This window comes from Lygodium microphyllum, chromosome 10 (genome assembly GCF_053477565.2).
Source record: "Lygodium microphyllum isolate KBCC chromosome 10, Lygodium_microphyllum_v1.1.10, whole genome shotgun sequence".
NCBI lineage: Eukaryota > Viridiplantae > Streptophyta > Polypodiopsida > Schizaeales > Lygodiaceae > Lygodium > Lygodium microphyllum.
The window spans coordinates 61,397,368-61,422,771 of record NC_141144.1 but is presented as its reverse complement, the minus strand read 5'-3'; the positions used below and the strand labels follow the sequence as shown (position 1 = coordinate 61,422,771).

The window sequence follows — 25,404 nt, the reverse complement described above, 5'->3', positions numbered from 1 at the left end:
GTTTACATCAGCTCGCTTCTCAGTGAGCCTTTAGATTTCTGGACCTCTTGTCTTTAAGGAGCTGGTACCTCTTCTGGGGAATGTCAATAAACCAATCTTCAGTAGTCTTGAGACTCAGAGAGTTGCAACGTACTATCAGTTTCTTCTGATGCAGATCTAAAATGAATGATTTATGCAATGATCTTCACTAGTATCAGATAGCATCTTGCATACTGACAAAATTATCAGACAAGGATCCTGGATTTCCTTATAAATTGAGAACAAATGCAGTTGTAAGACCTTGCTCCTTCTGAATTAATAAATAGAAGCAGTATAGGAATGACAAACGTTATAGGATTGCTACTGATTTACACATAAATAAACTAAATCTCCAGTCCCTTTATGGAGGACACTTATTACTCCTATACTGTACACAAATGATGTGTAAGTAAACCATCAACCACTTGCCTGCCAAATCATTGGGTTCAGATTTATAACTGCACGAGCTCCATACCACCAGATTTGTAAGGTTCGCCTTTTGCTGTATCCATGAGCTCAATTGTTGTCACTAGCATTGAAAGCAGTCACAACCTGAAGCAACAACATTGTACATGATTCCTTGTAGATGACAAGTTATCTCCCACATAATGGTTGGAAGTCTCCTAAAACAATGACCCAGTTGGGATCATATTTTAGCATATCTACAAATAAATGAGCGCGGACGGTAGATGTGGATGATATTTGATGAGCAGGCGAAATTTATCAATCTAAAGCTGCCTTATCACGAATAGGTTTGGAGATGCCCTCCAGCAAGGGTCTAAAACTAGCTGGATTTGAGCTCACATGATTTACAGGTTTTCCGTTGCTGCCATATGTATAGGCCCCAGTATTAAGCAATGGAATTTTTTGCCCCAGTGAGGTTAAGGTGTTGCATGGAGTTGTTTCCTTCCCTGTCGTGAACTCCTTGGGCTTTCCACCAAATAGTGCCCCGTCCAAAATCTTCAGTAACCCAATGAACATGCCATCAGAACCGTCTGTATTTGATGAAAAGCCGAAGCTTGGTAGCACTCCATCCAGAATGCCTGGATCCTGCTTCTGCTTGGCTTCTTGGAAGCCATATGGCAAGTTGTTTGCCTCAGCCCTGGACCGCCTTCTAACAGAATTTTCATTACCCTTATCAAGTTCCTCCAGAACTACCTCCTCTTTTGCAACACTGGTATTGCTCAATCTTGACCTTGCCTTAGCTTCCCGAGGATTAGTATTTGACAGTACACTCCCAAAATCGCCAGTATCATTCTTCAAAAGCACGACTGGTTTTGTTGGTGGAGAGAAAGGTTCATAATCTGAATGGTCTTCACAATCTGAATCTGCTGATGCCATTATTGTCTGCTCATTGCCATGGACTGTTTGCTGTGCTGATGAGGAATGTAGCCCATAATAACCCCTCAAAAGATCCATTGATGATGAAGGTGGCCTCTTTTTCCTCCATATGGGTTCTGTGATATCTCTTATGCCCGACCTGGATTTCAGATTGGGCACCTCCTCAGCTGATAAGCTGGGAAAATTAAAATTAAAGACCAGTTAGAAGAACAGCCCTGAATTGAGGCATTATCATGACAATCATAGTACAATTTGAACATCCCCATGACTGCCTTGCAGTATCAGACACGAGATTCCATCCTGATAGGTGCACTTTAGCATACATCAATGAAGAACGCTCTCTAGTTCAGGTTTCTTTAGTTGGTTATTCATCTGAATCCAAGTTCATATAGAAATCCTGACCCAAGATAAACCATTTTCATCGCTACTGATTAGAATGCCAATTCAGAATAACAGCAAGTAAGTTTCCAGGCTCACAACTACCTATTCACACAACCACCACCAACTTTCAAAGCATACTACTGCCTACTCATGCAAAAGCAGTCAACTTTCAAGGCTATTTTTAAAAACCTTGAAGAATGTACTTATCCTGATTCATGTCAGATTTAGACATGTTAAAATTATCTCTTTGTTTTGCATAGTTGTAATGAAAAAGAATCAGATGAGAAATTGATCCTATGGCTACTATGTAAATGCTGATACCTCAATAAACCTCAGATATAGGTCACATCAATTTTAGTGCTTTTTCCCACCCAATCAACCCTTCTATCCCTAATAGAAACTTTGCCGAAAGAGCAGCCCCTGAATCCTAGCCCATTTACATGTGACTCATCCAGCAGTCTAGGGGTGGATTCATAGGGTTGAACAGAGGCAGTATCAAGGGAGTTGGTGCACTTCGAGTGAGCACTAGCTACTTGTTCTCTGTCCTTGGTTCAGTTGGCAGACTAATAACAGCACTGACAAATAATGATGAGCTGCTCTAGGCATTTGCATGTGGCTACACAAGTGGTGTACCTACTGTTTGATACATGGCCATATCTGCTGCACTAGCAGTTGTGCGTTCACTGCAAGATACCTGTGGTTAAACGATGCTATTTGCTGCAGCTAGGCTTGTTGCCCATAACTACAAGGGTTGTCGCAGATGAAAAGCAGTCACTGATGATGCTGGGGTAGCAGGATGACAAAAGTACCAGCAATAACAACGATCAGTATGGCATAAAGTTGGTGATGGCAGGCTGGTTGTAAACACCATGATGGCCATGGGTGAAGGGATGGAAGGGGTGGTCACATACAAAACCCCTTACAGAGCTTAATGAGCCTTTTGTCCCTCCAAAAAGTCTCCTCTTTTCTAAACAAATGATTTTAAATGTGTTTTGAATATGTCCAAGAGCCGAGAAATTTAGCCAAAATGTGGCTTAACATGGCTAACCAATGATGGTTTGCAAGATACAGACTTGCCCCCGAGTGCTTCTAGCTGTAGGTGGTCGTTACTCTGATGTTGGCTTGTTCCTTCTTCCTTCTTCCTAATGATCCCATGCATGAGAGTTGGAACCAGTTCTAGGCAAATATTTCAATCATGTGGTGAGCAGACCTCCAGTTGTATTTATAGCTAGGCCTCACCTGTGAAACTTCTTTAATTCCTAGAGACTGGAGGCATCCCTGCTAGATCACAATTCTTGGCTCTTCAGGTGTAATTTAGCACAAGTGTTAGTAGTGGAGACGCCCAGCTCTCTAGAGGAGCTGCATCAGACTGAGCCAACAACCATAGAGCCATCTCAGCTCTGAGATCAGCTTCCAAGTCTCAAGAGGTATCCCACAGCTGGAGTCCAAGGGTGACGAGTCCTCTCTTGCAACCAAACCCCAAGTGTCTTTTCTACATGCCTCTTTAACCTCCTCATGTTACCCTCCTCAACCTAACCTACTGATGTTAACCTCCTCAATTTTTACACTACTCTCGCCCTCTCTTGCAACCAAACCCCAAGGGTCTTTTCTACATGCCTCTTTAACCTCCTCATGTTACCCTCCTCAACCTGACCTACTGATGTTAACCTCCTCAATTTTTACACTACTCTCACCCAACTACTAGCCTCAATAGATACCTAGACGTTAGGATCTCAAACTTCCCCCCTTTTCTAGACCACTGTTGTCCTCAGCATTAAATCCAAGTAATTGATTCTTGAAACTACGAACTGATTTCCTGGTAGCCTCTACCTTACAACAATTCTTTCAACTTTAAGAATATGCTGTTCATGTTATTTGATGTGATGGAATGATACATTCTAGATTGTTTCGAGTCATATCTACCCAAGCATATCTATCCCTTATGTTGGGTGTGAAGTCCCTTAATCTCCATGTGTATAAACTTATACAAGTGTGAACACGCCCTTATTTGTGCCCTAACATATAAATACATTTTATTTCTTGTGTTGGGTGTGAAGTCCCTTAATCTCCATGTGTATAAACTTATACAAGTGTGAACACGCCCTTATTTGTGCCCTAACAAATAAATACATTTTATTTCTTGTGTACTCTGATTGTTGGTACACTCATCTTTAGATCCTCTCTCTCACTCTCAACACTGCTACTGCTCCATTTGTGTCTCCCATTCCATTGTGCACTCATCCCGACAAATTGGTATCAGAGCTACGACAAGGTGTGCACACTTCCCAAGGCGGGTGACGATCTGTCAACAATGTTTCAGGCTCTTTTTCTGCTTGCACAGGTCAGGTTGTCATCTTTCAAACACGTGTACCAAGCAAGGCAATCACAGGTTAGTTTTAACCGAGCCGACCAAGCGACAATAGACAATAGGTCAGTTTTGACCAGGTGGACCAAGCATGACCAGGCGGACCAGGCAATAGGTCAGGTTGAGCAGGTGACAACTTTTTAGGCTTGCGGCAATCAATCGCAGGCAAGTGACAACCTAAAGACCACGCAACAACAGGCGACTACTCGTGGCAGGTCAATGACTACCTTTCGCCACATTTTAACCTTTGATGGTGTTAGGGGCTCTATTCTCAATGAGAAGATCAACAGAAAGTCCAATGGAGAAACAATGGTTCAGCCTATCATCTCAGACACATGTCAAAAAAGAGGAGTAATGCAAGAAATAAAGGCAAAAGCGGAAGTAAAAGCAAGGGCAAACAGCAGGATATTACTTGCTATCATTATGTACATAAAGGGCATAAAAAGCCCGATTGTAGATACTACAAGAAAGAGCAGGAAAGAAAGAAACAACAAGGAAACAAAAAGAAGAATGACAAGAAAGATGATGACAACTCTCCCTCAAAAGAAGTTGCAAAGGCAAATGTTGTATCTAGTGTGGTCATTGAAGAGCTCTCTGACACTGGAGAGATACTTGTTGCAACCTCATGCAATGATGTAGATGTTATGGCAGCAGCAGGTGATATGCACATCAACAAAAAAAAGGAGATTGATGCCTTACTTACAGCTCATGACGGGCTGTCCCAATAATTGATAGTGGACAACAGTGTCTCTTTTCATGTTACTCCCCCTTTGGAGTCATTTTCAAAATAGGTTGCAGATTGCCTACACAAGGTTTACTTACGCAACAACTATGCATGTGAGATAGAGGGTGCAAGTACCATTCACTTGGCCCTCGAAAACGGCCAAGAGCTGATTTTACAGGATGTCAAATATGTACCTAACATAAAGAAAAGCCTATTGTCAATTGGGCAACTTGATGCAAGAGGATATTTTACTATCTTTGGTGGTGGATCTTGGAAGGTCCACAAGGGCTCTATGCTGATTGTTAAAGGCAGCAAAAAGGGGACTTTGTACTATTTGCATTGTAAAGCATTACTTGGCAAGTTTTTGGCTATGGCATGGAACTTTGGCACAAAAGACTTGGCCATATGAGCTAGAAAGGCCTTCAAGTTCTCTCCTCTTTAGGGAGATTTGATGTAAAAGGCTTTGGTCTCGACTATTGTAATGATTGAATATATGGAAAACATGTGAAGTCTCCTTATTACTCTGGTGCCGTTAAGAAGTCCAATGCACTTGATTTAGTACACTCTAATGTGTGCCCTATGCCTATTATTTCATATGGGGGTGCACGATACTTTGTTACTTTTATTGATGATTTCAGTAGAAAGTCATGGTGTATGTGCTAAAGAGTAAAAAGGAAGTGTTGGATACCTTTAAAAAGGTTTTATGCTTTTGTTACCACACAGAAAGGGCTTAAGTTAAAAGCTATTAAAACAGATAATGGGGGCAAGTATGTCTCTAATGAGTTCAAAAAGTTCTGTGAGATGCATGGCATTAAGAGGGAGTTAACAACCCCTTATAATCCTGCATCAAATGGCGTGGCTAAAAGATAAAATCGCATACTTTGTAAGAGAGTCAGATGTATATTGTTCACAGCTAATCTCTTACAATAGTTCTGGCGAGAGACTCTTAAAATTGTAATTCATATATGCAATCACTCTTCCAATCGTGCATTGGAAAATGGCATTCCTGAGGAGGTCTGGTCTGGCAAACCTGCTTCATATGACCATTTGCGTGTCTTTGGATGTAATGCCTTTGAGTATGTTCATGTAAATCAGAGGATAGACATGAAACCCATGAAGGGCATCTCCATGGGATATGGAGATGAGGGAGAGATGGGTTATAGATTTTGGCTTCCTCAAGACAGGAAGATAGTACACAATCGAGATGTAGTATTTAATGAGGCAAAGTTTCTGAAAAATGCTACACATAGTGATCTTGACAAAAAGATCAAATTTCACCATGACCAGCCAGCCATTCAACAACCATTAGCAAAAGATTTTGTTCCTTTTGATGCTGAAAATGAGTTAGATGCATGTTGTCTATAGCTAATCTCCTGCAACAATTCTAGGGAGAGGCTCTTAAAATTGCAATTCATATATACAATCACTCTTCCAATCGTACACTAGAAAATTGCATTCCCGAGGAGGTTTGGTCTGGCAAACCTACTTCATATGACCATTTGCGTGTCTTTGGTTGTAATGCCTTTGCGTATGTTCCTGTAAATCACAGGACAAAACTAGACATGAAATCCATGAAGGGCATCTCCATGGGATATGGAGATGAGGGAGATATGGGTTATAGAGTTTGGCTTCCTCAAGACAGTAAGATAGTACGCAGCCGAGACGTAGTATTTAATGAGGCAAAGTTGCTGAAAAATGCTACACATAGTGATCTTGACAAAAAGGTCAAATTTCAGCATGACCAGCCAGCCATTCAGCAACTATTAGCTGAAGATTATGTTCCTTTTGATGCTGAAAATGAGCAGCAACCTATTGTGCTACAGCCAAAAGATATGGACAGCAACCCAAGGTAAAGTAATAACTTGTCATGGACCACCGATGCTCAGGAGTCCCCCGTAGAAACCGCAAAATCCTCTCAGTAGCCTGCCAATGCACCATATTGGATTCACTCATAAACCCGGCAAGCACACCTACAGCATAACATAAGTCAACACGGGTATTAAGAAGCCAAATCAAGGAGCCAACCAACTGCCTATATCGGATAGCATCCGCCAAAGGAGAATCAGATTTGAGTTGTAGCCTTTCAATTCCGATCCATAGGAGTTGAGAGAGACTTACATCCCTCCATCTCAAACATAGTCAAGAGCTCCTGCACATACCACTTCTCGGGAATAAAAATCCCCATCAAAGTCTGATAGATCTCATGACCTAGAAAGAAGTGAAGAAGTCCCATATCCGTCATCTCAAACTTCTCATGAAGTGCTGCCTTCGTCTACTCAACCATCTAAGTATGGTCACTTGTCACAATCAAGTCGTCCACATAAAGGCAAAACAAGACACGACCTCCACACAAGGTGTGTACATACAACTAGGGGTCAGCTTTGGAACGCCAATACCCTAATTTCTCCTGGAGGAACAAGTCAATCTTCTCATTCCAAGCACGAGGAGCCTGCTTAAGGCCATAGAGAACCTTCTACAACATGTACACCTTACCATCAGAAGAACCAAAGCCTAGAGGCTCCTCAACATAGATCTCCTCCTTCAACTCCCGATTCAAGAAAAAAGACTTCACATCCAACTCATAGACCGGCCATCGCCCATGGCAAGAAGCTGTAGGGGCAAAAATATCATGGAAATCAATGCCTGGGCACTATGCAAAACCTTTAGCAACAAGGCACGCCTTGTACTTGTCCAACGTGCCATCACTGCAATACTTGGTCTTGAAGACCCATTTGACTCCAATGATCTTCTTATGAGAAGGCTTTGGCACGAGATACGAAGTGCCATTCCTCTCAATCTACGCCAGCTCTTGCTCCATCACTTTCCGCCAATGATCATGTTCTAGAGCCTCCTTGATGAAAGTGGGCTCCCGATCCTGCATAATACAAGTCATCAAACAATAACTAGTAAAACAAGATCAGTGTGGTGTGCTTGGTTCCTCCGAGAACGCCGCAGGGCATCCTGCAGCTGCCACTCCTCAAACATCCCCTCAATCCTTACATCACGAAGAGTGTCACGAGCCCAACGAGGAGGAGGCCGAATCTCGCCTCATCGCTCTCCATCTGCTAAAGTTTCAAGAAGATCCATCAACGGCAAGGGAGCAATCAGTGAATCCGGCAGTCTAATCTCCTCATCCGAAGAAGAGTCCTCAAGAGGCATACGCTCCAAAGGAACAATTGCTAGCGCCCAGCTGTCATCGGGATCTCCAAGAACAAGGTGTTCCTTACCCCCCGCTGAGGCTGGAACTTCCATGAACCAAACATCACCGCTCATGTAGACATCTTGCTTAACAAGATCATACAATCGGTAGCCTTAAGACTACGAGCTATAGCCCACAAACACTTGTCGTTTGGTAGCCACTTCAAATTTGTCATGTTGTGTCTTCGGGATGTGAACATAGGCATCACACCCAAAAACCCGAAAATAAGAAACGTCTGGCTTAGACCCAAAGTATGCCTCATATGGAGTCACACCAACAACAACGGAAGTAAGAGAGCGATTAAGGATGTGAACTATGGTAGCCACAGCCTCAAACCATAGATACTAAGGTGTCTAACAATGCTCCATCATAGTATGGGCCATCTCGATCACACTGCGATTCTTCCGCTCCAAGATGCCATTCTCCAGAGGGGTGTTTGCATTGGCAAACTCTTGGTGACAATCATGATTTGCACGAAAACGAGCAAGCTCATTAGAAACAAATTCTCCACCCTTATCCAATCGTAAGGTCTACAACTTCCAACCTGATTGATTCTCCTCAAAGAGCAACCAATCCTTAAACTTGGAGAAAGCCTCCAACTTCAATGTCAAGAAGTAAGCCCATGTCATCCTGTTGTAATCATCCACAGATAGCATGGAATACAAGCTCCCTCAAAGGGACTCCGTTCTCATCAATGCACAAAGATCAGTAGAAACAAGCTCCAAGGATGTTGAAGACCATCTCGAAGCTTGCTTCAAGGCGGTCTGAGACTCTTCGATGGAAAGAGTTGGTTCCTATGGTCACGGACTAAGAGGAGTAATTAAAAGGAACCAATGCTTCTAAATCTGAGGCCTTGGTTGGTCAGTCCTCTGAGAAGAAGAGAATGGATTAAAGGAGGAGGACAAATCTAAGAAGGATAAAGAAAAGGAGTCTACTTGTCACATTTGTGGCAAAACAGATCACTGGAAGAAGGATTGCCTCAACAAGGAAAAGAAGGAGAAGGAGAAGGAGAAATCTTCAAAGGATTCTGGAGCGGTGGTTGCTCCCTCATTAGCTACTCTCATTAGTGGCTTTCCTCCACTTGGAGGTGGTTGAGGATTCGACCATGACGGCTTCTGATGCCGCATTGCCGGCCTCATACACTCAGGAGTGGATTGTTGACAATGGTGCCTCACGGCACACGACTCCTTGAGCAGGTGTTGCTCATTTGTGGCCTTCACATGGCCAGATTCTCATCAATGACGGTTCGTCTATTTCAATATAGAGACGAGGTAACATGTATCTTATTCGAGATGGACGAGGTGACATGCATCTTATTCCAGATGGACGAGGTATTGCCCATACATCCGAGGTGCTTTATGTGCCGACCCTAGGGTACCATCTACTTTTGATGCACAAGATTTGTGCCCTCTGCCTCTTGGTTGAATTTGATGTGGATTCTTTTCGAATTCTTGATCATGGATCGAGACAAGTTTTTTCTTCAGGTTATGAGGAGAATAGAGTCTACAAGTTGGGGTCTTCTTCTGCCTTGACTTCTCTTCTCCTTACCTCACAAACTCAGTCCGAGCTTTGGCATGCTTGGTTTGGCCACCTCAATTATGATTACCTTCAGAAACCCAAGGGATAGCTTGTTCGAGGTTTGTCGGATATTGTGGTGAGCCTACAGCCTTGCGTATCATGCACTTGTGGGAAGCAGACTCGTGATGTAGTTCCCAACAAGGCCCTCCATATTGAAACACTGCGAAACTTTGAAGATATACTCCTGCTGAGATAGATAGAGTAAGCCTTTAGATCTATCTCTGAGTATTCGCATGCCAAGAATGTGATTTGCATCACCCAGATCCTTCATGTCAAAGCTGCCATGAAGACTTTGCTTCAATGAATCCAAGGCATGAGTATCCCTGCCAGCAATCAACATGTCATCAACATACAAAACCAAGATAATCAGGTTGTTATCTGCTGCCTTCTTGGTGTATAAGCAGTGATCCACTTGACTTCTATGAAAGCCTTGGGATTGCATGAATGTATCAAACTTATGATATCATTCTCTTGGTGCTTGTTTCAGCCCATACAAACTCCTTTTAAGTTTACATACCATTTTTTCCTTCCCTTGTTCAACAAACCCTTCACGCTGCTGCATATATATGTCTTCATGCAAATCACCATGTAAAAATGCAGTCTTTACATCCATCTGTACGAGCTCCATATCCTCAACTGCAACCAAGCCCAAAATGGTTCTCAATGTTGTCATCTCAACTACAGGAGAGAAAATCTCATCAAAATCAATTCCATGCTCCTGCTTGTACCCCTTTGCAACCAATCTTGCTTTGTACTTTGGTGAGAAACCAGAAGTGACCATCTTGTAAACCCATTTGCATGGAAGGGTTTTCTGCCCTTTAGGCAATTGCACCAAGTCCCAAGTGTCATTTTTTTCAAGAGATTCTATCTCTGACAGCATGGCTTTATACCATTTCTTGCTGTCCTGTTTGTCCATTCCTTCCTTGAAGCAAGACAGTTCACCACAGTCTCTCAACATGACATAATCAGCCACATTAATTGCACCAGGAACAAATCTGTCAGGTTGCCTAGTAGCCCTAGACGATCTCCTAACCCAATGGTCATTGTTTGCTAGCTGTTCCTGCAAATTTTCATTTTCAACATACTCCTGGCATTTCAGCCTGCAAATCAGCATTAACAGCTTGCTGTCCTGGCTGTTCCTGCACATGTAATGGCTCATTTTCATGGGCAATAGCTGGCTGATCATTTCCAACATCATTTCATGCATTCACAGGTTCATTTACAGCAGGTATTTGCTGCTGTACAGCGGGCACATTTTGCTATCCAAAAGGTATTTCTTCTCGGAATACAACCCTACGGACCTCCTCAGTCTTTTCGGGCTATTTGTGCATTCCCGAAAGATAACGTCATTGCTGCGTACTACTTTCCTTTTCTCGAGATCTCACAATTTATACCCCATTTCACCCTTGTCACCATATCCTAAGAAAATGCATTTACAGGACTTTGGCTCAAGTTTGCTGTGTTTTTCTTTACAAATGTACGGCTGTCATAACAGCCTCTGCCCAAAAACCATGGGGTAATGCAGCATGAGACAGCATCGTACAGACCTTATCCTATATGGTCCGATTCATACGCTCTGCAACTCCATTTTGGGGTGGATTATGAGGGGCAATGAGCTCCCTCTTTATCCCTTTGCTGTCACAAAATGCCTGAAAGGCCTTGGACACATATTCCCCACCATTGTCGGAGCGAAGACACTTAAGTGTCTTATCTGTCTAATTTTCAGCCAATGCCAAGAATTTTTTAAACTTGTCAAGCACTTCATCCTTGCTACAAATAGGGTAAACCTATACTTTCCGTGTAGCATCATCGACAAAGGTGACAAAATATTCCTTTCCCCCTAAAGATAATCCTGGCATTTGATATACATCCAAATGCACTAACTCTAGAGGAGAGTATTTCAAAGAAAGAGACTTTTTATGTGACGTCTATGCATGTTTGCCATAAATGCAATGATCACAATGCTCAAAATCAGCATAATGAAGACAAGGCAAGTAACCCAAACGAGAGAGCACTTTCATTCCTATTTGACTCATGTGTCCCAACCGGCCATACCACAAAGAAAAGCTTGGCTGCTCGGTCACGACAACAACATGGTCAAGCACACTAGATACTTGAAGTGGATACAAAGTATCACTCTTGAAACCTCTGGCAATAACCCTAGATCCATTACAGATCTTCCATTTTCCATCACCAAAGGTGGTATGAAAACCATCATCATCTAGCTGCCCTGTGCTAATTAAGCTCTTTTGAGCTGAGGTACATGCCGTACATGCTAAAGTGTAAAGACAAAGCCATGCTGAAACTGTAACTACACACTGCCAATACCTACAATCTCACATGCATAGTTGTCCCCAAGATCGACAACACCATATCGACCCCCTATATAGGCAAAAAACCACTCGATGAGGGGTGACATGAAAGGAAGCACCTGAATTAAGAATCCAGGTATGCATGTCATCATCTGTATCTACAAGTAAAGCATGTGCACCAAAGTGTGAAGAGACAAAGAGTACATCACTCCCACTATCACTGTCATGAGTGACTACATTCACCTCTTCAATTTTTACACTGCTCTTCTTAGGCTGACTGTCCTTCTTCTCTTCCTTCCTATCATCTGTCTTCTTGCCTTTTCCTTTCTCTTTCTTCCATTTGTAGCAGTCACGTTTAAAGTGACCCTTCTTTCCACAATGATGGCATTCAACATCTTTGCCACATGATTTACTGCGTCCCTTGCCATCATATTTGCCCTTTTGCTGTGATCTGCTCCTAGTATGCAAAGCACTGGAAGACTTACTGGATACATTGTTCTGCTGATTCAACTCTTCCATAAGTAGAGCACTCTCTACATCAGCATACAAAAGAATTACATTAGAATTGCTCATAGCAGTCCTGAATGTATCCCAACTCTCTGCTAGAGTGCAAAGCAAGAAAGTAGCCTTAAATTCCTCATCAATCATGAACTTCAAGGCAACCAGCTGGCTGAAAATGGAGTTAAACTCACTCAAGTGAGTAGACATTGCTGACCTTCTTTCATACGCAAATCCATAAGCTTTTTTAGCCAATACACTTTGCTTGCAACACTCTTTTGTGCATACAGTTCTTCCAATCTGGTCCATATAGCATATGCAGAATCCAAACCTTCAATGTTGAACAGCAAGGCATCAGAAATTGATAACTCTATGGTTGAGCGTGCAAGCTCATTCAACTCATCCCAATCATCATGATCCATGTCCGCGGGCTTTGCCCCTTTGGTTTTGATCGGCTTTGCCTGCTTCTTTTGTAACAGGATATTGTAGCACTGCTTTTGCCAAACTGCAAAATTGTGTGCGCCTTCAAGCTTCTTTATGTGCATCAGATTACTGCTGTCATTGCTGCCAGCCATGATTTTCAGCCCAAATGTGACCAAAAAACTAGCAAATGCAGGCCCAAACTGTCACCCAAGTGACCAAGGTACAAACAAGTACCAATCAGCAATAAATGACCATGCAGAAGTACAGATTTCAGATCCGTAATTAAATTTTCAGAAGTGCCAAACCAAGTGCTACAGCATTATCCAACTGATTACAACTGTTCCAAGGGCATGTGCATCACATAACATGAGAAATCCCAAAATTTCAGCTGCAATTTCTGTTGTACATGTACCCACGGGCATAAAATTTGACACGAACAGTCAAAAGCCCCAAAATTTTGTGCTCAAAAGCGTCACACACACCTACATTTCCTCTGTCATGCATAGGACTGTCCAATTTTGCCAAAATAAAGCAATTTCAGCAAAACCCCCAAATTTTACCAAGTGTTGATGTCCAGATTGCGCAGAATTCAACCTGCATGTACATAAAATGACCAAATGCTGCACAAATTTTGCCCAAATCGCAAAAGCCCCAAATTGCACGGGGTCCAATGTGCCTCAATGTTGAGAAATTGGGTTAATTTCAGCCCAATTTATGCATGTACATGAAAAGCCCCGAATGTCGGGGACAAAATGTCACAAATTCCTACAATTTTTGAGGCAAATTTGCTTGTCCTGAATCAAATTTCACAAATCTGGGAAAAGCCCCAAATTTTTGGGCCAAATGTTGAGAAATTTCACTCAAATGAGCAAAATTTCAACAATTTTGGCGAAATCCCCAATTCAAATGCGCACAATGTGTGCAATTCCAACGCAGATGCCTCAATTTTTCACAAACAGTGCTCAATTTGGTAAAGCCCCAACTTTCTAGGCCAAAATTGCAGAAATTTGAGATTTTGTGCTTACACGCGCGAAACCCTGTTAGTGGTGGGTAAAAGCAATTTCAAAAAAAAATGATTTTTTTGAAAAATTCTGACGGGTCCGTTGACCCGCCAGGCGTCGCCGTGAGTCTGGAACCCCGCCGGCTGGTCGTGCTCATCAGCACCCGCCCGCTGGTTCCATCTAGTCCACTGCAATCACCGTCAGCAACTGCAATCGTCGTGTACAGGTCGCTCGTCGCCCTCTAAACCGTGCAGCGTCTGTCGTCAACACTGCCACATTACCACGCTTGTCCTTGTTCTGGTCGCTGCCCACTGGCCCCCTCCGTGAGCCCCGTTGTTGCCTGTCTGACACCTGCTACTGCTCGTCAACTATTGCATGGACTGGCGACTGCTGCAAGGCTTGACGACTGTCGCTCACGTCAAATGCTGCCTGTCGTGACCTGTCCGTTGACTTTCCTGCTCGCCTTTGACTACCCACCATGCCTGCAGCTCACGACTTGCTTGTCTGTCTTGTTCGAACTCCGAGAGGCACGAACGCCTCAACCGCAGCTCTAATACCAGTTTGTAGGAATCGATTAGGTACGGAGATCGAGACAGACAGTCATTGTGAATGAGAGAGACAAAGAGAGTGCGAGAGAGCAAAGTAGAGAGTGAACACGTTTTTCGGTACAATGACGAGTGTACCACTTTAGGTTTTTAGATAGATATATGTATGAAAGTACAATGTGCTAAGGGTGTGTTCACACCCGTGCACATATAAAAGGCACGATGGCCCTTTATTCCCAACACTGGTATCAGAGCTTGGCTCTTCGAGGTCTTGAACATGGTCTAGCACTCCTCCAGCATTCATTCGAATACCTACACTCTTCTCTTCACTCTTGGCAACCATAGCCACACCTTTTGAGCTTCCGGTCAGTCTCATCCTTCTCCGACAAGCATTAGGCCTTCTTGGGCAACCTCAGGGCATTCATCTACAAGCATTGGAGCTCTCATTCCACTCTTTATTTCAGTCCACACGGTTTGAAGAACTAGGCAGCCATGGCTCAACCCATGAAGGCTTGGAACTGAGCTCTCTCTCTTCTATGCCTATTGAGGCCTCTTGGGAAGCTTCTTTGGGAGCTATAGAGGCTCCCTAACCATCAAGTAGTGCCCAACTCCCTCAGCAACATCAAAAACGTGATTTCAGCAGGTTGCCTCATTTTCTCAACCTGTCAAAAACGTGGCCTTCATCTCCAACACCTCTTCAAGCCATTGGCACTACACAAAGGTCTCATTTAAGGCATAGGAGCATGCTTCAACCATGGCATTGAAGGCTTGAGCTTGACATTGACATTGGGGTTTGATATACTTCAGTCCAGGACTATCATAACAGTCCATAGGCAGCCCCAAACAGCGTTACATTAGTATTTAATGCTTATTCTTGCTTGGTACTAGCTATTGATGCCATATGTTACCCGAATCATGCCTGGATGTTATGGGAAACTATGCATATGATATGCCATTGATTTGGTGTTAATTTTGGCCCTGTTAATGCTCAGTTTGACAATGAATTTACTACTGTAATAGAGCAGGGCTGAAGCTATTTAACTCGGGTTATGTTATGCCTATTGGTCCGGGGTGCTTTCCAAATGCTTATTATGACTATTTGGATGGTTCGGGAATGTATTTTGAGCCTCATTCAAGCTCCGTATTGGTTGGCACTTACTTGGCATTGGTCTACATTGGCATGCTTTGTGACAGAGATTATATCTGTGGTCTATGCATGACCCGTTGGTACATGCTTTGAAGCATATGTCAGTGATGCATGCTACCTACATTGTTTGAGCTTCCTTTCCACTTGGAGCTTCAGTTGGGCTTGTACTCGGATACTTTGGAACCTCTTTTGGATGTTTCTTGGCTTGTCAGAGATTGACTTGGGTTCATACATGATGTACTTGGATGCTATCAAATGCTTGACCGCTTACATGCTCTTGGTGCTCTCATGATGTATGGTCTTGGCAATGAGATGTCTTATGCATTTACATGCTATCTCTGAGATTGGTTAATCATTTGCCATCGAATTTTGTGCCAGTGGGAGCTTTATGCTTATGGTCTTGGATTTACCCAAAGCTTGCAAGTTATGCATTTGAGCTATTATTTGAGATTTGAGATTGGGATCTCTTACACGTCCTTGACTATGATATTTGCTTGGTAGATGCTTCCATGTCTGCTCTTGGATGCTTATGAGCTGATTTGATCCGTCTTCATTGAGCATACACCGACCTTTGTCAGGTCTTGCCAGTGGTATGTACATCTTGCTTATTACTCAGGGGATGTATCGGTTGTACTGACGGACTCTCTTGACACATTTGGGTGTTTGGCTCATGTTCATTGGCTGTCATAGTGTCCTTGTTATGCCCGATTGATGCAGGATTGGACTTGGCAATCACTGTTGTCATTGGATCTCTATTAGCTCACTATTTTCTCTCATTTACTCACTGCTGTCATTTATTACAGCAAGCTGTTTTATGCGGATTGTGATGTATTTACTAAACTTAATCATGTCCTTTTGATGTACTTTTGGAACTATATGGTGGATAACTGGTCATTCTAGCAGTTTCTCTTGTTTTCAACTTGTTTTGGCAGTGGTTTTGGCTTGTTTACTGCTAATTACAGCAAGTTGTTTTTTGCATAGTCCGCCTCTGTTTGACTCATTATGGCTGGTCATCTCAAAGATATGGCTTTGTTTAACATTGCCAAGTTGGATGGCACCAACTATGGCTACTGGAAATCTCAAATATAGCAGGTTTTGGTATTAAAATTGCAAATTAAGCCACTAAGAAACAAAGTCCACTATCATTTTATCACTCTTTGAAGAGGTCCATAATAATGTTGTTGAAGATGAAGATCAAAGTGCACGGAATCTATGGGAAAAGATTCGCAAACTTTATCAAAGCAAAGCCCTACTTCACAAATGTATTAGATTAAACAGTTGATGGATCTCCGCATGAAGGAGGGGGCCCCATTATCTGCTCACTTTAGCCAATTTCATTCTATCATGAAGAATCTACTTCAACAGGATATTGAGTTTCAGGATAATCTACATCCTTTGTTTCTGCTTGGCACTTTACCTAAGTCTTGGGATGTATTTCGCACTGCGATCTGTACCAACAGACTTGATGGGCTAAAATTGCAAGATGTAAAGAGTGCTCTTTTGACTAAAGAAATTAACAGGAAAAACAATGATGCTTCCCACAGTTTACATGCTTTATCCATTAGAGGTGACAGAAGTGGCAAGAAAGATAAAGATCGTCATGGGAAAGACTCTCAAAAGTCCCGGTCTAAAAGTCACGTGGACGCAGCAAGTCCCGTGGACGTAAGTCTAATCTTACATGCCATTACTGTGGGAAAGCAAGACATATACAACTACAGTGCCATAAGATGCACCATGACAAGCGCAAAGAAAAGGAAAAAGAAAAAGTGCAGGAGAAATCTAATGATCGCAACATTATACCTGCAAAGTCCAGCAAAAAGATTGAGGAGATAAATGACATGTAGCCTGAGAAGTGTGATAATGACTACATCTTAGGAGCCTCTTCATGTGATGCCTCTCAGCTGACTGAGGCTCAGTCTATTCATGCGCAGGCTCTTCAATTTGGATGCGTCTTTTCATGTGACCCCCTACCGTGAGTGGTTTCATACCGATCGCAGTGTATTTGGTACTGTGCACTTAGGTGACGATCGGTCTCTTGCTATTGTTGGCATTGGTGATGTCACTCTACAATTTCCCTCTGGTAGCACTTTTATTCTACATAATGTACGTCATGTATTCGCACTAACTAAAAGCCTTATGTCTGTTGGGCAGCTTGATGATGCAGATTATCATATATGCTTTGATAATTCTATATGGAAGATAACTCGTGGAAAGCTTGTTCTTGCAAGAGGTGCCGAGTCTGGCAGCCTCTACCCCTTGGTTGTATCTTGTACTATTGACCATGTTTTGTCAGTGGATTCTATCCCACATGTATCTCTCTGGTATGCTAGTCTCAGGCATATGTCACTTAAGGGAATGAAAATGCTTAGTGCTTTGCAATATCTTTCGCCTTTTAACTACTCGCATTTTGAGTCGTGTGATCATTGTTTATATAGCAGACAGACTAGAAATTCGCATAAAAAGCCTGGTATTCCACGCACGGGTGAGCCTTTGGCTCTTGTGCATTCAGATGTATGTGGATCCATGCCCTATCAATCATTAGGGGATGTGAAGTACTTTGTCACATTTATTAACAATTATTCACGTAAGGTTTGGACTTATCCCATAAAGTAGAAATTTGATGTCTTGGCCGTCTTTCAACATTGGCTTGCTTTAGCAGAGAATCGGTCTGGAGAAATACCCAAGGACCAATAACAGGGGTGAGTACGTCTCAAGTGTCTTTGAGCAATTTTGTGAAGAGTGGGATATTAAGCATCAGTTGACCGCCCCTTACACCCCTCCCCAGAATGGTATGGTTGAGCATATGAATAGGACTATCTAGGAGAGGGTCCGCAATATGCTTAGCCAAGCAGGCTTACCACAGCATTTTTGGGCTAAGGCAATCTCTACTGCCATGCATCTCATTAACAAGTCACCCTACAATGGTATTGACTTTCAAGTTGCAGAGGAGGTATGGACAAGAAAGCCTCCTTCATTTGCTCATTTGCATGTCTTTGGATGTGAGGCCTTTTGCCGTGTACCCAAGGATAAACACAATAAGCTGGATCCTAAAAGTGTGAAATACATTTTCCTTGGCTATGGAGATGCAAGTAAGATGGAATATTGTCTTTGGGATCCGCAAGCATGGAAAGTGATTCGCAGCCATGATCTTGTGTTCCATGAGGACAAAATGCATATGCAACCTGAGAAAGTTGTTGAGATACGCAAGGTTATCTTTCAAGAGGAGTCCCCTGCTCCCACACAGCTAGCGAGACAACCTGCACTAGCTAATCCTTATGGTAGGATGTAAGACAGAATGTTAAACAAGGTGTTACACAGGATGTTAGACAGGATATTGGACAGGCATTACAGTCTGCATTGAGGCGTTTTACTAGAGATAGACAACCTCCTGACTGCTATGAGCCCTCCATAAATTATATCTTGGTTACAGATGCAGGAAAGCCTCTCACCTATGATGAGGCTATGCGCAGGGGTGACAGTCAATCCCGGGAGAGGGCTATGCAATCTGAGATTAACTTGTTGTATAAAAATCGTACGTGGGATTTGGTTTCCTTACCTAGTGGCAAGAGGACTTTGCCTTGCAAGTGGGTGTACAAGTTGAAAAGTACCCTTGGACACCCCAGGCCAAATTGGTAGCAAAGGATTTTAAGCAGGACCATAGTGTTGACTTTAATGAGATCTTCTCTCCTGTGGTTAAGATGACCACCCAACGCTTAGTCTTGGCTTTGGCTACACAGCTTGACTTGGACTTATATCAATAGAATGTCAAAACAGCTTTCTTCCACGGGGACTTATATGATGAGATTTACATGGAGCAACCTAAGGGCTTTGCAAAGCCTGGCAGGGAACACCTAGTGTGCAGATTGAGAAAAGTCTTTATGGCTTGAAGTAGGCACCTAGGGAATGGTATCATAAGTTCAATGCATTTATGCAATCACAAGGCTACAATCGTAGTGCTATGGATCCGTGCTTGTACACGAAGAAAGCCCGTAATGGATTTTTATTGATTTTGGTACTCTATGTGGATGATATGCTTTTGGCAGCAAAAGCTCATGATGAGCTAGATGCTCTTAAGCCCCAGCTCAAGAAGAGCTTTGAGATTAAAGAACTGGGATAGGCCTCTCATATTCTTGGTATGCACATTATGTGTGATAGCATCAAGGACTACTCCATCTATCACAGAGAGAGTACATTCATAAAGTCCTTGAGTGCTTCCATATACAAGATGTAAAGCCTATTGGTTGTCCATTGACTTCTCATGTGAAGGTATCACAAGCCGATTGTCCGCAGACAAATGAGTAGAGGGCCGAGATGGCCAAGATTCCCTATGCATCCGCAGTGGGCAATCTTATGTATGCAATGATAGCACCCATCAAAATATTGCTTTTGCAGTTGGTGTTGTGGCACGTTATACGGCTACAATTGGCAAGAGGCATTAGGATGCCATGAAGGGTATCATGAGGTACCTGAAGGGCATTGCTAATATGTGCATATGTTATGGCAGCCAGGATACAAGAGTCGTGGGATACACTAACTCTGACTATGCAAGACATGCAGATAGTAGGAAATCCACCTCTGGCTATGTGTTCACTTTTGCTGGAGGTGTTGTTTCATGAATGTCCAAGGTGCAGAAATGCACGGCCCTTTCTACTACAGAGACCGAGTATATTGCAGCCACTAAGGCTTGCAAGGAGGCCATTTGATTGGGTCGTTTGGTTGCTCACCTTGGTATTGCAGATACTATCTCTACACTGCATTCAGATTTTGAGTGCTATCCAGTTAGCCAAGAATCCGATCTTCCATGCGATAACAAAACACATTGAGATGAGGTATCACTTTATTCATGGGATCATTGAGGGCAAGTTTGTTGACCTTGTCAAGATCTCAACTGGCCAGAATCTTACAGACTTTCTCACGAAAAGCCTCTCTACAAAGCGCTTTGCCTTCCTTAGGAAATTGATGGGCGTTGGATGAGATGACCTCTTTCCTCATCCTCTTGTATCTATATACATGTTGTACTATATTTTTTTCTTTTTTCTTCTCACTCCTCACTGAGACAGTTTCGCCTTTAAGTGGGAGATTGTTGGGGGTAAAGGCGCCTCTGCCTAGCCGCCTGTGTATTACTACACTAACAATACCCACACCTGCACACTGCAAGCGGCGGGCACCCATCACTATCACTTCATTCTTTATTCTTTCGGCGACATTCGAATAAAGAAAAGGCCGGTCACACATTGTAACTATTGGAGTTCCCACATTTGAAGTCTCTCTCTTTCTTGCTCTTACTCCATCCGCCATAGCTCTCACCTCTGAGCTCTCTTGCTCAATCCTTCTCACCTTTCACCTATATTGGTTGCATTAACACCTTGTGTGGCAGTTGGCTGCTTCCTTCCTTGGCAGGCTATTAAATTGCTCTGATTAGTTGTCCTTGGGGTAGGTAACTGCCCTAGAGCAGCAACCTTCGGGGCTGTTAACTGCTCTAGTCAATTGAGGCCGACCTTGAGACTAGTACCTCATTATGTTACTTCTTGCTTTCTTCCTTCCTTGATTAACCTGATACAATGCTAAATGTCTCACACAACTCCTCTACCCTACTTCATAACATGTTACAAGATAGTAATATGGAGCATTGTTGTCTTCTACTTCTCTTGTCAACCTTGAAAGAAGTGGTGCATATTATTGACATACACAAGCCATATGCAATGGAGATGGTAAATCAAACCAAGGACTATGCATCATTGGTACACTTTTTCACCTTATGTAACTGACAATCTAGGTTCAAGAACAACATTGAAGTGAATGACCCTTAAACCTACCTATAGTAAATGAGGGCCAAGTGTATGGGTATATAGTTTGGTCTAGATAAGGCCCTAACTTGTACTTTGAATGTCAAGTTTATCCACCTAATTTCATTGAGTTCTTTTACAGTGTTTATATTTATTTTGCAGTCTCTCTCTTCTTTCTTGTGTTATGCAGCCTCTTACAGCAGATTCTCATGCTTCCATTGCTGCACCCACTTCTGACACTAACAAGATAGTTGGTACTTTTTAAGGCTGGCTGCTTTGGTTCATAGCAGGAAAATGTCCTCAAATTGACAGACATTGCTTGATAAGAGGCTGTGTTCCTCCAGTTGCATCCAAACACCAATACCTGGTTTCTAGTGCATGAGTGGTTGGCTCAAATAGGGAATCGGAGCTTACAAACAAATCACACAAAAGTTGATTTTTAACTTGGTCGTAGAGAATAAAGATACTGAAGCCAATACTTTTAGTGAGCCCTATAGGAAAATTGTAGCCTTACCAGCAAGCTTTAGGAGATTGACTTGGATACTAGATTGGGCATCCCATTTATTGCACTATATATGTTTGTATGCCAAGAACAGTATATTTGGTTAACACAGCCCCTCAATTTTCACTTTTTGTTTTTGATCTAGCAAACCCTTGCTTTAAACTGAATCTTGTGGCTGTTGACAAAATAACACAGCCCCTCAATTTTCACTTTATGTTTTCGATCTAGCAAATTCTTGCTTTAAACTGAATCTTGTGGCTGTTGACAAAATCTTAGGATGCTTTTCATCACCTCCTTAGAATGCTAAGCACTGTGTTCCCAGTCTAATTACAGAACAATGACGATAGCCCATTATAGAAAGTATATGAGGGTTCGCAAGGAGTTACACAGACCTTCCCACTTTTTCTCTATGATACAAAACTTACATTCCCACATTACTAAGTTTCTAAAGAAAAGAAGCCCAATAACTTGAGAGGCTGTTAACTTTTGGTAAAAATAAAACAAAGATGCATCTGCAAAATTTTCCACCTCCAATCAACAAACCACATTTTTCTTATGTTGCAAGGAAGAATCATACTTGCTATTGTACCGCAGAGTGTCCAAATCAGCTGATGAAGTTGAAGGCAGAGGCCTTGAGTGACAAGGAATCCTGATTGTGTTATGGGCAAACATTTGAAAATCTGTAACCAATCCATTGGCTCGTTTTACATCCGCAACCTAGTCAGAGTGAGAAAGAAAAGATAAAACACATGAAATAGAATACTAAAAAATAAAACACGTGAAATTTAAAACTTAAAAAAATAAAACATATGAGAGAGAAAACTTTCTTTTGGTGCTGAGATTCGCAAGACTTCGCTGATAAGCATGCTCTCTTGAAAATTTTCAGTGAATGCATACAGGTTTTTTTGTCTCCCTATTTTTCTTGCACCAAGAACATCAAATTGATGGGAAACTACTGCGGATGGAAAAACAGTTCCCTCCAAAATGAAATAAAATCAATGTGCATTTAAGAACACAGGCACAATCAAGGGCACATGGTAACATTGCATAGTAACACTCCTATACATTCACACACATTTCAGCTATATGCCACAAACTATCTCCCAGAAAACATTGACTCATGTGTGAAATGCTTCGGCAATGCAACTATACCTTACGAATGTAGATCTTCTTGCATCAGGCAAATTAGATTGTTGAATGGGTTAGAAATTCCATGTTGAATCTTGATTAAGGGTGATATCACCATTTCTCTTCACATTGAAATTGTTAGTAGCTCTATGCAACTGTAATGGTACTGGATATACGCATTAAAAACAGAATCTTCCAGCTATAATGGTATAGTTAGGTGATTACACATCTCCCTTCCCCATTGAAGGTCTTACTACACATACTTGAAATGGGCTAATAGCTCAGCATTGAATCAAGGATACAATCAAGATCACTACTACATATTGAACAGCATATTTCCAGCTATATGCCAAAAGAACTTAACAGCTTATACACATTAAACAGAATTTTGCAGCTATAAGCCAAAAGAAATGGTATGGTTAGTTGATTACGCAATCCCCTTTCCCATTGAAGATACTACTCGATAAAAATGAAATGCGATAATAACTCAGCGTTGGATTCAGGATATACTCATGATCACTACTACCTACTGAACAGCATGTTCCAGCTGTATATGCCAAAAGAACTGATCAGAAAACGGACCTCCACCCCATATTTGATGGCAACTCCAGCCAGAGTATCAAGCTTAGACACATGGTGCAGGATGAACCCTTCTGCGGCAAAATCTGCCTGCGAGGTGGTGATGCCCAGGGGCGGCCTTTCCCTGACCATACTGGGCAAATAAGGGATGGGTTTAAGCTACAGAGCCATATTGATAAACGTAAACCGGTGGAATCAAAAGCAATAAGCAACCAAATGTCGGGAACCCAAATCTCCCCTTGGATCCAATGGACAGCCCTTGCTATTGGGTTCCCGATAGCTCTGTGAGAGGCAAGCTCTTCCTTCCCCTGAGATCCAATGGACAGCCCTTGCTATCAGAGTTTCCGCTGCTCTTCTGTGAGGCGAGCACTTCTCTGTCTAAGGTGCCTTTTGTCAGAGGGGCTGACAGCCCAACTGGTCAGATCTCATGGTAGTATTGAATTTGGGGGAATCGATCAGGAAAATGGGAACTTTGCATTTAACAAGAATATGAGAGAGAGAGAGAGAGAGAGAGAGAGAGAGAGAAGCTTGATTGATTCAGTGCAAGGGCACATTCATACGAGTGGTAGGTGAAGCGAGGCACAAGTCAATGATGTGGGTCACGCGGTTTTGCAATTTTTTCTAGGACTCTTTACACATGCAGCGTTGCATGGTCACACTGTGGAACCTTGGGTTTAGTCGCAATTCACCCCCATTAGGATAGGATGCAGCAGCTTATTTAATTCATTCCTTCTTTCAATGTTTCCTTGTAGAACATGTAGTTGGTTAAGGTTTTGTTTGCAATAAAGAAGCAATGTCATCATAATTGATTTGGGTAGAAGCATCTAATTTACATCAATAGTAAGTAATGGCAAAATAACATCATGTCCCCCTACTATCATGATCAATCCACCTATTCCTTTGAGACTTGCATGACCTTAAATATTTGTCGACACCATGTGATATTATGTATGGAAAGTTAAGACATTGTCTGGTTGGTCTCCTAGTAGAAAAGAGGTGTCCTCAAAGCGAAACAAGATATAGAAGCACACCTAAATTTTACGAAAAAGGCTACCATCCTTGTGAAACCCCAAGGCTTGCTATTAATATGCTTAAATTTATGTTCCCTACAAACAACAATGGCTTCTTTGGATGCAAGAAACCAATTGTAGAGCTTTAAGTCTAATAGGCTCAGCATGTACCAATGTTACATTTTGATCTACTAATCCTCAAATAAGTATTTCTTGTGTCCCCTCAACATTAGTTTCCATGTTAACCTAGCCTCTCGTCTCTAAACAATTATTGTGAATACTCGATGGAGTTCCTAAACATTATTATTCATCTCTATAATTTGAGTGTGACCCATTTGTTAATCCCCTATTCCATTTATTTTGTAGATGTATTTAAAAGGAGATGACTAGAACTTTTATTTCCCTGCTCCCATAGCAAGTTATGTGTGTAACTTGTAGCATTGTTATTTATCTCAATATTGTTGACGAATCATATTTTTACCTCTGCGATTCTAAAATCTTATGGTTGCACACTATTTTGGAAACATGTGATGCATATGTAAGTATTTTTTATGTATACACTCCAACTAAGTGTGGTCTTTGTGTTGTCAAATGGCTTTCTCAATTGAATGGTTTCTCTATCTAGTAATCCAACTTTATCATACTTTCTTCTTTTATTTAGTCCAATTGGATCCAAATTGTTTTTTCCATTGCAAAAATATATTGATGGTAGATAGCATGGCTTCACTTGCAACAACTTTAGGGTAAAGTAGAAGCAGCTACAAAATAGCATGTCCCTATATTAATGTGCATGAAATGACCAAATTGAGGATCCTCTAAAATCTTGACTTTCTCCACCTTCCAGTTTGCACCCTCATCATTTGATCA

General features: G+C 42.1%; 1 protein-coding gene across 2 annotated transcripts; it reads right to left on the bottom strand.

Moving 5' to 3' along the window:
- On the bottom strand, window positions 1-24,032 carry LOC148030069 (uncharacterized). Of its 2 annotated transcripts, none has more exons than XM_087686348.1 (3): window positions 22,973-23,437; window positions 22,398-22,537; window positions 1-1,534 (listed from the first exon to the last, which is right to left on the bottom strand). In XM_087686348.1, exons 2-3 carry the CDS (start codon window positions 22,490-22,492, stop codon window positions 742-744), a joined length of 888 nt encoding a protein of 295 aa, XP_087542474.1. In that variant the 5' UTR covers window positions 22,493-22,537; window positions 22,973-23,437; the 3' UTR covers window positions 1-741. The 2 variants fall into 2 exon arrangements, with proteins under 2 accessions (XP_087542474.1, XP_087542473.1); XM_087686347.1 differs by lacking the exon at window positions 22,973-23,437 and adding an exon at window positions 23,531-24,032 and having other exon boundaries at window positions 7-1,534.
- Between the last annotated feature and the right edge of the window lie 1,372 nt (window positions 24,033-25,404).

What these genes read in the sequence shown, in the direction of transcription:
- LOC148030069 (XM_087686347.1), bottom strand. Translation starts at nt 23,659, where the DNA reads ATGGTCAGGGAAAGGCCGCCCCTGGGCATCACCACCTCGCAGGCAGAT. An exon ending in CCATCAAATATGGGGTGGAG is followed by an intron (nt 22,538 to 23,530) that starts GTCCGTTTTCTG and finishes CACTCTGACTAG; the next exon opens with GTTGCGGATGTAAAACGAGC. An exon ending in ACTCTGCGGTACAATAGCAA is followed by an intron (nt 1,535 to 22,397) that starts GTATGATTCTTC and finishes TAATTTTCCCAG; the next exon opens with CTTATCAGCTGAGGAGGTGC.